At 31.6% G+C, this 13952-nt stretch overlaps 1 protein-coding gene across 2 annotated transcripts; it reads left to right on the forward strand.

Annotated features, from left to right (window-relative positions):
- Positions 1–3431: 3431 nt before the first annotated feature.
- LOC101259864 (6,7-dimethyl-8-ribityllumazine synthase, chloroplastic) lies at positions 3432–13598 on the forward strand. Of its 2 annotated transcripts, XM_004244734.5 has the most exons (8): positions 3432–3819; positions 3899–4014; positions 5580–5675; positions 6333–6428; positions 7345–7423; positions 8604–8650; positions 12413–12472; positions 13332–13598. In XM_004244734.5, the coding sequence occupies exons 1-8, from the start codon at positions 3663–3665 to the stop codon at positions 13377–13379; spliced, it is 699 nt and encodes a 232-aa protein (XP_004244782.1). In that variant the 5' UTR covers positions 3432–3662; the 3' UTR covers positions 13380–13598. The 2 variants fall into 2 exon arrangements, with proteins under 2 accessions (XP_004244782.1, XP_019070936.1); XM_019215391.3 differs by lacking the exons at positions 8604–8650; positions 12413–12472; positions 13332–13598 and adding an exon at positions 7507–7645 and having other exon boundaries at positions 3468–3819.
- Positions 13599–13952: the final 354 nt, after the last annotated feature.

Genomic DNA, 13952 nt, shown 5'->3' on the forward strand with positions numbered 1-13952 from the left:
CTCTAGCTTTCTACAGCTTCAACTCTAGTCAATCAGGCAATATACATTGCTTCTTTAGGTCCCTTTTTTGGTACATCTTTAGGCCCGTGTACAAACTTAATGAGACATATTGCACTATAGCAATTGTACTACTTGCCAAGTGAGAATCTGTGGCCTAATAACCTAGCTCTTATAGAAAGAACATATTGACACCCAAATCAAGCCAAACAATTTGAAGACCACCCACCATGATGCATATGTGCATCAATATATGAGCCCAAGTGTATAAATATAGAGATAAAAGTACAAATTTCACTAGTTAAGGTCCTGATTATGTTCCATGTGTTGAAGGAAGCTGATGGAACGCGTCAAAGAAACAGGTTCGTGGAACAGGTTCGGTGAAGTTGTCTAGCGAGTTAGAGTGAGTTACACTAGGACTAGACTACTAAATCCTAATTTATGTACAAGTTTATACTTTGTACGACTAAAGCTAATGTAGTTGACTAAGATAAGGTGTAAATAATATATTTGTGTTGTATTAGGGTTCCTAGTGTAGCTAGTATTGGACTCTATGATTCCTAGTGTAGCTAGTATAGGACTATTCTCCTATATAAGTAGGATGTAACTCAATCATTAAAACATCAATACAATCCTTGATTCTTCACATATGCGTGAGAATTCTACACCATGATCATTGGAAATTCGCTTTCACATCATTTTTTCTTTGCTAGTTGCATGTATCTAGTACATTTAGATACGTGCATCTAGGATGCATAAGTATCATATTAGGTGTTATTTTGTTTTAGATACATTATATTCAAGCATGATTCGCATGTATACGGAATATCCAGATTCTCTCTCTTGCCTCTCTTCCTATGTATTTTTGTCAATGATACATATATCTAGTCTAGTATAAAAAAAAAGCACTAATACATTCATTATATATATATATAGAGAGAGAGAGAGAGAGAGAGATTGGAGAGAGCGAGGGGATATCTATTTGACTTAAATCTGGTATGAAATTATTAAGGGCAACTTTCACATATAGCAAGCATAAAATTCATATTTGTATGCTATAGCATAGTTTGCATAATTGCACTCCATAACAAACATATAAATGTATAATTCACTATACATATACAATTGGAGCGAATTTTATAAAACGAAGTGTATAAAATGAGAATGAGAAAGAGAAAGAGACCTGGGCAGAGAATTGTGTAAAACGAAGTGTATAAAATGAATTGTATAATTATAAGTGTGTAGAACGATTATATACAATTTGAATTTTTATAAAATGAGAAAGAGAGAAAGACAAAAGAGACTTGGGCAAGGAATGTACAATTGAATCGAATTGTGTAAAACGAGAAAGAGAGAAATTATATACAATTTGAATTTGTATAAAACGAGAAAGAGAGAAAGACAAGAAAATGGGCAGGGGAGTATTTTTATTGTATAGTTATAAGTGTATAGGACGGAAATATATGTATTTGCATGTGTATACATAATTTTCTCTCGCTTTATACAAATGAACACACAATTTATACATTTTGTTTCTGTTTGTATAAGTGAGAGAGGTGAGGGTGGCGAGCGAGATTAGGGAGAGGGGAGAGGGGGGAACAAAAATATATGTATTTATACATTTTCCTCTTGCTTTATACAAATGAAAATAAATTTTATACACTCGTGTTTGTATAAAAGTGAGAGGAAGCGAGTGAGAGATGGAGAGAGAGAGGAGAGTGACGAGCGAGAGTTTGAGAGAGAGAAATGTTTGACAAACAGTTTGCTACGGAACACAATTAAATCAAAGGGTGGTTATAGCAATTAATTTGATTTATTAATTTGTCATTATATACAATTTTCTCAATTATTAATCAATAAGACAATATGTAATAATTTTTATAGAGTAGATTAGTGTATACCATAAGAATGTTTGTGTGCTTAGATTGTTTTTTCATAAATATTAGCTTTTAAGCGGTCATTTAACTCGTATCCTTTTTTGAGGGTTAAGACACTTATTTGGAAATAATTTTAGGCATACTTAATTGGAATTAAAATTTATTTTGACTTTAGATTGTTTTTATCTGAATAATGACCTTGTTAAGGCCAAATATTAAACATTTTTGTCTAGATTTGGTATGACTTATCAAGGTCAATTTAGAACATTCTCTACTGAAATTATGAACTTAGTAAAGTCAAATCCTATGAATTTCAAGTGGATTGTCTCTTTTGATCTTCTTCAACAAAAGTATTGTCCCTTTTGACATCTTACTTTTAAAAAATAGCTCACCTTATTTAATTGAAAAAGGGTTTGACGGATCTTAGAAATATTTTTATTATGATTATGTTAATTTTGATATTATTATTTTAACTTTTGGCAAAAACTATTTCCCTCGATACTAATTAATGATCCTGTATAACTTATTCCATACTAAATTTTATCCCAACACAATCTTTGTTCGTCCAGCATATCAATAAATCCCCAGAGGTGCTAATCAATCTTCTTGATCAATTTAAGAGAAAAGAGGATGCTTCTGTTGACAAAATAAATAAACTAGTAACTATGACTAATAAACCCTTTATCTTTGAGCTTTATAACGTGTGATATAATAATTTAGAGATAAAATTTAAATTAATTTTGATCCATATTGATATAAGGTAAATATTAATTTTAGAATTATTTTACTCCTATCATTTATATTAAAATAGTAAATTATTATTCTATACAAAAAGTAAAATAAAATAACCGCATTCGATATTTTGATTTATAATCTATCCTTATTTATTCAAACCCGCTAATACATATTCAAACATTAATAGAGAAGATCTCTTCTCGTAACAAATGCGCATGCTACAAAAAATGCAATATATTTCACTCTATATAACATTTATAGTTTCTTTGAGAGAGCTAGGTGTAATGATACATTCGAAATTGTATGAAAATAGACAAAATTATAAATTCAAATTTTAAAGATATTTAATAAAAATACAACAATTTAAAATAATATCAAATATTCAAACAAGTGTAGACTGCATGCCATCTCCAAATCAAAATGTACAACTACTAATTACTTAACTCTTACTAAGATTCCTTGTATAAATTTCCTAATAGTGATATGTACTTTGTCTTTCTTTGTGAGATTAATTTGAGATTGTATATAAATAATTTTAATAGGTATAACAAGTCCATAATTTCAACCCTAATTAATATTAACGAATTTAGAATTTTTAAAACAGGGGTGCTCCTCTAATAAAATTAGAAGGAAAAACAAGTATTCAATGAAAATCGATTCATAATCTTCTAGGAAAATATATTTTATTCACTCACCAATCAAATATGACAAAATAAGTCAAAAATCAATTCACTTTCTTTAAAAATAAATATTTTATTTTGAACTAAAAATTTCGAGTTCGACTCTTGAATATAAGAAAAATCACATTGAAAGTGCTACATCAAATGAACCCTACACTAAAAAAACCCAAAGATAGTTGGAGTTCTAATATGAAATTAAAAAAAAAAAACATAGGGTTGGCTACCATCTCATCTACTCCTCTTGTAGTCATTAATATCTCTTCCTCAGCTTTTTTTCCCCTCTGTTTAAACTTCAATCCCTTTCCTTTTTCTTCATTTTCATACAATTTGGTGAAAGCAATAAAATTCTCTTTACTTTGTGAACATCAGAGTAATGGCAACTACGGCATTTGTAGAATTCAGTGTTGTTGTTCGTCCTCAATCGAATTTCGTTAATACTTCATACTTGCAGCAGCTTCATAGTCATCGTCCCTTTTTATTCCTCAGCATTCCCAAATCAACTGCTGCTCTCTCATTCACTCAATCTCAAGGTTATTACTAGTTTTTTTAACTTAATTCCATTTTTGGGGTTGTTTAAGATTTGTGAAATTTGTTTGCTCAATTGATTAGGTTTTGGATGTGGAATTGAGAGACAACAGTGTGATCGTCGGGATTTTGTTCAAACATCAGCTGTTCGAGAGTTGGCTGGTTCTCTTATTTCTGCCCAAGGACATCGTTTTGCTATTGTGAGTGTGTTTATCCTGTTACCCTTTATTTGTTCTTCGTTACTTTCCCTCCGTTTCAATTTGTTTGTGTCTTTTTGACTTGCATGAAATTCAAGAATATAAAAAAGAAATTTTTGAATCATGTGCATGTAAGTACGTTACTCCCTCCGTCCACTACTAATTGTAATGTTGTACTTTTTTGAAAGTCACTTTGACTAACTTTTAGATTACATTAGTTCGATAATTTTTTTAAAAATAAAAAATAGATATTCAAAAACTATACGAAAAGTACTATAAATTGCATTTTTTTTTGGATATCAATACAATGAGTAGTGGACGGAGGGAGTATGTGAATAGTTGAAATTAAACTGTTGCCGAAAAAAAGGAATGTAACATTCTTTTTTAAATGGAAAAGAAAAAGAAGTAGGAATGGAGGGAGGATTGTCTATTGGTAAGGCTGCTTACAGTAGCAACTATGGATAAAAAAGCACCAAATTGGATGACTCAATTAGGGAGAGATGAAGTATAATCATGCTATTGGAGATGATATGTCCGGAGGCCGTTATTCACACCTTGCACATAGCTGGAGCTTAGTTCACCAAATTGACCTTTTTATTCCATATCTGATTTTCTTTGGTTACTCTCTCAATAGTTGCTTGCTTATTGTTACATGTTAGTAATCTCTTCGTATCTTTCTACCCTTCTATTTCTTCTTTGACTGTCCAAAAAAGATTAATGCTTTCCTGGATTTGGAAACTATTTAGTTCTTCCATTCTTATTCTACCATCATCATGACTCACAATGCAAACATAAATTCAGCTTTTTTTTTCGAGAAAAAGTTATCCTCGTTTGAAAGGATGTTGTGGTGATTGAAAATTGGATGGCAAATGAAATCGTTAGAACACAAAAGAAAGGATTAAAAATAAAAAAATAGATGAACTATGAGTTGGATATAAAATAAGTCCTCCATTGTTCCATTTTACGTGACACGCTTTCCTTTTTCGTATGTTTAACAAATGACCTATTCAATTTCTAACTTTCCAGTTTTAATCCTCGATATCCTGATTTTATTGCCACAAAAATTTCATGGATTGTCTTAATACCTCTAATCGTTTTCTTTTTTTTTTCAAACTCCATGACCAGTAAAACAGTTTAAATAAAATGAAACAGAGAAAAGTACTTTGTTAGTAAGGATATTCTGGCATTTTTATGTTTATTTAGCTTATGTGCAAAGGTCATCCTTTTTTACCTCAAACTCCGTGTCTCATCAACACTGCCGGACAAATTGGGTCTCAGGGAGTATTTTATTAATGTAAGGATCTTTAACAGAGAGAATCGATTATATCATAGGAAAAAGTATAGTTAATGTAGCTAAAAATTGGCATCCATTTATTCTTTAGAAAGGATTTCAAGATGTTGGTCATTTTGTCTCAAACATTTGGAATTTTATCTCTGTGCATGATATTAGCGTGTTTGGTTTGACTTGAAGTCATATTGCTGTTGATTTTGTTATAGATTCAAAATTTCAACTTCTGTTGGTTCTTTTCTGTATTATTGAAAATCGATTGCCCTTTGTGGTTCTAAAGGTGGTGGCACGTTTTAATGATCTGATCACCAAGAAGCTTTTGGAGGGAGCTTTGAACACATTCAAGAGTTACTCAGTTAGAGAAGAAGACATTGATGTATGTGTTCAACATTTATATCCATCTTTTTTTCTTGCTACTGTCTCAAAAGATTATATGATTAATTGATTATACCATCTAGACCGAGGCAACTGGTAGACAATAATTTCTTCATGAATTATATATCTATGTATTTTGGTCTTTCTTCTCTTTTATTTCTGGTCCATCACTTTTTTTGGAACCTTCTGATTATCTTTTCCTTCTATTTAAGGATTGAGGATGAAAGGAAGAAAGTCACTGGTTGAGCTCACGTTCAAGATTAATGCGTTAGATCAACAATTAAAACTACAGCAAATTCAAAGTGAATGGGAAAGAAAAACACTGATCACTTTGAATATGCCATTAACATTGGTGCATTTGAACATACACCCCCTCAGAAAAAGAAAGTTAATTTGTTGGTTCCATGAACTTTTTGTAGTAAATACTTCTTAAGATCCACTCTTCAGCATGTAAAAATTTTCCATGATGTGCCATGTTAGAGCATAAATATCAAACATTACTCATTTATAAAGACAAACACACATCATAATGGCATTTTTTGTTTTAGAATATGTTGTATCGTAGATTTGAGGCAGAGTTTAGGCATGATCAGTAGTGTGTTCCTTTTCAAGGCATCATTTGTCATTTTGTCTTTTCCTCATAATGTGTTCTGCGCAGGTTGTGTGGGTTCCTGGTAGTTTTGAAATTGGTGTTGTCGCTCAGCAACTTGGCAAGTCAAGAAAGTATCAATCAATATTGTGTATCGGTGCGGTGGTGAGCTTCCTTCTGATCTTGACTTTGTTTTGTGTACCTTTTGTTCTGTTCTTGCTTCCTTCAATTGTTTCTTTTGATGGTCCTTTTGGTTATACGACTATTAAAATATGAGGGTTGCGGATAGTTTTCTTATAGTTTTTCAGCTCTAGCTTATGTCTTACAGGACTATCAATTTTCATATTGAGGTTGATTCAAATGAATTACAGTGGTAAACCAATTTAGGATTGATTAGCACAGTAGTAAATGTGTCCTTTCTTCCTGATGAAAGGATCGTGCTTTGTTACAACCCTTACTTCGTCAATGAAAAAATTAATGGAAAATGTAACAAAACTCTATCAAGTATCAAGGATGACAGATTATAGGACTACTTTTGATACAACAACAACTGTGACGCCTAAGACTCAAAAAAGTTAGAAATACTTCTGATAGATAAGAAAAATAATATATGTAAGAAAGGTATTAAGATTAAATTCCTTATTGAAGTTTATGTTATTTTGATTCATCAAATTGATATTTTTTGTGGTTTTTGGGTCGTAATGATGTTGGAAGGGAAAAATCTATCAGAATCTGCTATATTTGAATGATATCATTTGTCTTGGTCAGTGTTTTCTGATTTATCTTTTTTTATAATGTATTATCTTTCTAGTCAAAAGGATTAGGCGTTCTAATTGAAAAAGATGGCGAGATAAAGCTAAGATCAGAATATCAGAACTAAGACCAACAGAGAAATACCTGCTATGTCAGTAGTTATTCCTACAGCTTAAACGATCCATCTTTCTGATTTCTATCTCTCATCTAAATCCTGACATGACTAATATTTTCCACAGGTGTCCGAAAGTGAATTTTGTTGCTTCTTGTTTTGTGTGGATTATCATCTTTTATTTTTCTCTTTTTCTGTGTGTTTTGTGACCAGTAGATTAGAGGTGATACCTCCCATTATGATGCTGTGGTTAATGCTGCCACGTCTGGAGTACTTTCCGCAGGTTTAAATTCAGGTAAGTCACCTATTTTTTGCATTGTCAGTTTTGCAGTATTTTCTAATTATATTTTTAAAACTTTGAGCATAATTTTTTGAAAGGTACAATTCTTGAGCATTATTAGCGCTTCCTGTGGTACGTTAATCTTCATGAGATATGGAAATGACATATCCTAGATATCATGTCCACTCACAACTGGTCCCTATCCTTATTATTGGTAGTTCCTTCACTCCTAGGTGATTAACTCTCTGTTACTCGGAGCATAATTTGAGTTTCTTATCCTTTCTTTTAAGATGGTTAACTTTGGGTGTCCGAGTAAGAGTTGGTAAGTCCGTGTGTATTTATTCTAATGCCATGTGTGTCAAACAGTGAGTTGTAGATTATTTTTCTTCCTCTGGTTTTAAAATTTGGGTCTATGAAAGAGTACCAATTTTTGTTCTTTATATGTATTGCTTAGTTTTAGTATGAAAAAAGGAATTGAGTATTTTATGAATTGTGGTAAGAGAAAAGAATGTCGTTAACTATTGGAGCGTGTTACCTGTTAAAAATCTAGGAATTTATGTATGACTGTACTTGTCAAGCGAAAAACCACATTGTTTAATTTACTTGTTCAGAATTGAGAACCATGTGATTCTTGGAAGTTTTGAATGTTATGTATTATTAAAGGCGTCGAACAACTTAACATTAAAATATGGTTCGTATTTCATGGTGTGAGATGTAATGTTTAAGTAATTGTATAACAATAGGGAGTTCTCTGAAAACTTTCTACTTGACCTCTAATACAGTGTATCTATTTTGTGTTACTGTGCTAGCAAGTTCTCATGTGTCAAAGCACAGGAATCTCACTTTACACATGAAAAATCAAAGACAAGAACGTAAATGGTTGAGTCATCTTAGAGTATTACCGTTTACCAATTGGTTAACTCCTGCACACTCAATTTCCTTCTTTTCTAATCCACTGCAGTACAAGTAGAAATGATACATCCGTACTTTTGTCACTCTTTGTTAATTATAAGAAGATTGCTCTTATAAGGACTATAATGCAATAGCCAGTTCTACATCTTTATCAAATCCTGTAATAACTACAGCTACTTTAAATTTATAAGCTATTCTATAGTCATTATTAGCTGCTGCCTTTTCAGTTTATTTTTGCATTAGCTAATGAAAATTATAATCTTCGTTATTTAATGAGTTGCAGGTACTCCTTGCATATTTGGTGTCCTGACATGTGATACCTTGGAACAGGTAATTTTGCTAAGCTATCTGTTCCTTTTTTTCACAAGCATGTTAGTAGGAGTATATTTATAGTAGCCACTAATTGTTAAAGTGATTTTGCAGTAATCTATTATACCTTTTATCTTTATTTCAAACTTCAATCAGACAAGTTAAATCCTGGACAAAATTATAAGAGATGACCTTTTACTAATGTTTCTCAACAAACATTTATAGCTTTAACTTTATCAACAGAAAAAATAGCTTTAAAGTAATATATCATAGCTTGGAGCTTCACCTTTAATCATTTCATTGTCACACCTATCTACTGTCTCGCTTATCCTTCTATACAAGTAGTCGTAGTATTCTCATATAGTTTCTTTTCCTTCAATTCCTGTTACTGTTTTTTATTATCGCATACTTTTTGTAGTTACTGTTCCTTTTCTTCAGAATGCTTTGTCATGCTTTCTTTAGTACTTTGTCGTGATTTCTTCACCTCTTTTATTTTCTTTTTGGTATGCTTTGATAAGTTATTCCTTTAGCAGAGGATCTAACAGACACAACCTCTCTACCTCCCAAGGTAGGAGGAGTAAGGTCTGTGCACTCTAGCCTCCCCAGCCCGCACTTGTGCGATTACACTGCATATGTCATTGTTGTTGATTGTCACACCTATGGACCAATAGATCTAGAAGACTACGTGGGACATGACTTAACCATCTTTCACTTTAGCCTCTATATGTGGTACTTTTACGGTTTTATGATCGGTAGGATATCATATTTCCAACTGTATCTAATATGCACCTTGTTTATCCAAGTAGCATAAATGTTTTGGGATAAAAAGAAGTTGAACAAACTTAAGTTCTGCTGCTATTAACTGTTAATTTCCGTGGATCACTACAATAATTTGCCGCCGCTTTTATCTGTACATATCTCTATACATTCTTCTTGGCTTGTCGGACTGCTGATTATGGCTGGCAAGGGAACCGGGAGGTGCCGGTTCTGGTACCGTTCCGTTACCGGTTCGGTTAATCCTGGTAAGGGCTGATATGTAGGGGGTCCGGGATAAGTAACGGGACGGAAACCAGAAATTACCGGTTCTTCTAGGTCGGGTATTTTTTTTTTTAAAAAAACAAAAACAAATGTGAATTAGCTGTTGTAGAGCCGTTGGGTAAGGCTGGCGACGGAACCGGAACCGGCACTACCGGACCGGAACCGATCGGGACCGGCACGGAATTGGGAACCACAAACCAGAACCATACCAGACCGGTAGTGGTAGTTCCAGATAATTGAAGAAGTACCTGTCCCGGTCCGCTAGTGAACCGGTATCGGACCAGTTTAGTGGGAGAAACGGCTAGTTTTTTTTTTTTAAAATTATTAAAAACAATTAATTATCAAAACTTTTATTATTTTAAAGTTAAAAATTGTACTTCTCAAACTTCTAAAGAGTGAAATTTAAAATTTTATAATTATAGTTTGAAAGTTTGAATTTGAGTTTAAAATTTTGATATTTTTAGTTTGAAAGTGTGAATTTAAATTTAAAATTTTATATTTATAGTTTGAAAGTTTGAATTTAAATTTAAAATTTTATATTCATAGTTTGAAATTTTGAATTTAAATTTTAAATTATATATTTATAGTTTGAAAGTTTGAAATATTACGAACTTTTAAACTTTAAAGTTTTACAAACTTCAAAGTTAAAAGTATAAAAGTTCAAATTTTTAACTTTAAAAGTTTGAATATTTAAAATCAAACTATAACTATAAAATTTTAAATTTCATACTTATAGAGTTCGAAAATTTAAAATTCGAACTTTGAGGTTATAAAAATTTAAATTTCAAACTTTAAAAGTTTAAATTTCACAACAATAAAAATTAAATTTAAAACAATAATAAAAAAGATTAAGGCGAATATCCTATACTTTTATTAGTATTAATTTAATAGTACAATTTGATCTATAAAAACATTAATAGAGTATTTAAAGATCTAATCTAGATAACCACCTTCTAGGAAGAGTTTTGTTTGAATTAGACCTCGAATTATCATACTCATACTAATAGACAGTTAGACATTTAAATTTAATAGTTTGTGTTACCAAGAGATCTTTTCTTAAATCATGTAACATTTCTCTAGTAACATGAGTAGGAATTGGTTGAATAGATAAATCCTCCATTGCTTCAATGCCGTCGTCACTATAATCTTGCATTATTTCATCAACGTCATTTTCAAATTTGGTTGGTAGTGGTTCACGACCTAAATTTCTTCTCTCGGCATTAATCCAATCTCTAAATAATACTGATATCTCCAAGCTATTTGCTGCTAATGAATGCCTATGTTCTCCAATCTGAAACCTTGTTGCACTAAAAACGTCTTCCGGGGGTTGTTTTTAGTGCAACAACGTTTCAAATTGGAGAGCATAGACATTCATTAGCAACAGACAACTTGGAGATATCGGTATTATTTAGAGATTGAATTGATGCCGAAAGAAGAAATTTAGGTTGTGAACCACTGTCAACCAAATTTGAAAATGACATCGATGAAATACTGCAAGATTATATTGACGACGGCATTGAAGCAATTGAGGATTTATCTATTCACCCTATTCTCAATCATGTTACTAGAGAAAATGTTACATGATTTGGGGTGTGTTTGGTACGAAGGAGTTTAAAAATAAAAATTTGAAGTTTAAAATATTTTTAAAAAGCAAAATTTTTTTTTTTTTGGGGGGGGGGGCTGGCCGGTGGTGGGTGGGTGGGTGTCAGGGATCGGGTAAAAAAAATAAAATTTTATTTGAATTTTTTTTTAAATTGTTGTATTTCCCAAAAAAAAATTTAATTTAAAATTGTAGGAGAGTTTTGGAAAATGTTTTCCTTAATTTTTGAAGGGAAGTCATTTTACTTAATTTTGAGGAAAAATGAATTCATTTGGAAAAAAATTTCCAAAACTTTTGTCCCAACCAAACATGAAAAAATTGGAAAATGTTTTCCTTCATACCAAACACACTCTTAATAAAAGATCTCTATGGTAACACGAACTATTAAATTTAAATGTCTATTTAGTACAAATATTGATAATTCGAGGTCTAATTCAAACAAAAATCTTCCTAGAAGGAGGCTGTGTAGATTAGATCTTTTAATACTCTACTAAAAGTATAGGCTATTTGCGTTATTTTTTTTTATTATTGCCTTAAATTTAATTTTATTATTATTGTGAAATTTAAACTTTTACAGTTTTTAAAGTTTGAAATTTAAATTTTTGTAACCTCAAAGTTTGAAATTAAAAATTTTAAAGTGTAAAATTTAAACTTTTAATTATAGTTTGAATTTAAATTTTTAAATTTAAATTTTTATACTTTGAAAGTTTGCAAAACTTTAAAGTTTGTAAAATTCAAACTTTCAAACTATAAATGTAAAATTTTAAATTTCACACCTTAAAAGTTTGAAAAGTATAAATTTTTAACTTTAAACTAATAAAAGTTTTAATAATAATATTTTTTTTTAAAAAAACTAGCCGTTTCTCCCGCTAAACCGGTACCGGTTCGCTAACGGACCGGGACGGATACTTCTTCAAGTATCCGGAACTAGCGGTCCGGTACAGTTTCCCGGTTCCGTGCCGGTTCTGGTCAGTCCCAGTCAGGTAGTGCTGGTTCCGGTTCTGTCGCCAGCCTTACTGCTGATGATAACCCATCTATGTCTCCCCTCCCTGTATTATTCTCTCTATCTGGTTCTTATGCTGTCAACGGCAGTTGTTATGGTTTTTGGTAGTATATCATATGAAATAAATCCTATAATGTTGCAGGCTTTCGACCGTGTTGGTGGGAAGGCTGGGAATAAAGGTGCTGAAGCAGCATTGACAGCCGTAAGTTGTCTGTGTTGTGTGGCATTTGATCATATTGTCATTAACAAGTTATCAATCTTGTCTAATTTTTGCTAATTGCCTGCCTTGTTATATGATGCTTTCAAAGACAAAACTAATGCCCAGTTTAACAGGAAGCTAGCATGGATTAAAGTAAAATATCTAGTTAACAATTCTTTTAGTATCTTCTGTTCCATGCAGAACTTCAACTTTTAGGTCAGACTGATTTTTAAATTGATTTAGTTTGTGAAGGTGTTAGCTTTATATAATTGTTTGGTAAGTGTAGTTTGAAATTTTTTAAGTTCAATAGGAACTCACGATTTGTCCTAGCGATCAATGACGTGGAGTAAAAACCACAAAAGATTAACCCTCAAATCCTAGGGTTCAAATACTAGCAAGATACCAATAAGTCTTGCATAAGTAATGTCGTGTTTGGTGGCTGGAGGTAAATTATTCATGTATAGTATTAATTCGTGTTTGGTTTGCAATTTAGAAACCCACATAACTAATACATGTATAAGCTATGAGTGAATCCTATGTATTATCTTATGCAAGATAGAAGGTAGAATAACTCAACCCTACATAAAACAAATACATCTATTACTTATATCTGCATAATTCTAACCAGCTACTGAACAACCCCCAAGTGATTTCTTCCGATTTACCTATTGCCTTTGTGGGGCATAATTACCTAGTGTTGGTGGGAGGTGGAAGGTACATAGTGGGTAATTGAGGTGCTCCAAAGTTGGTCCGGATACCACCGTTGTCGATGTTTTAAAGTTGAGATAGCTTTGTTTTTCTTGGAATTGTTATTCTTCAGCTTGAAATTTGAACTTAATACTGTTTATGCTAATGTTTTCAGATTGAGATGGCATCTTTGTTTGAGCACCATCTGAAGCCATTACAGTAGGGAAATTAAAGACCTCTTTTTTTTTTCTTTTTTTTTTTTTGCTTCAGCTTTATTGTTGGAAGAAAGTTGTGTAGTAATTTGGCAATTGTGTTCTTTGAGGAATCAGAATTGCTCTAAATTGTTTGCAGGGATAACATTTGTGAACCAAACTGCAGTTGTTCCAATGTTGTATTTTCAAGTAATAATAATAACAACAATAATACATCTATTTCTCTATTACTATATATTTGTTCAAATGATTTTTCAAGTGATATTTATTAATTAAAAAGACTTACGAAACTAGAAAATAAACTTAGAAACTAAATTCAACAAGAAAATATATTGTTTAGTTATCCACTTGAATTAACTAATTTGATTTATCTAATTTATTAATTGACATAGATAATATTGCGATTTCTTATTCACCTATTCGAGTTAATCTATTACCTATGTATCTATAGAATTAGGGTTGACCGAACAATTCAAGGCAGATTAGGTTTTTATCTATCCTATTTGCAAATTTATTCCCCATTACCTAGGTTCAAGATCTAATTTTAATTAATCATGTTGCAATATAAAATTCGAACTTACTAG

The sequence above is a fragment of the Solanum lycopersicum genome, chromosome 8 (genome assembly GCF_036512215.1).
Source record: "Solanum lycopersicum chromosome 8, SLM_r2.1".
Taxonomy (NCBI): Eukaryota; Viridiplantae; Streptophyta; class Magnoliopsida; order Solanales; family Solanaceae; genus Solanum; species Solanum lycopersicum.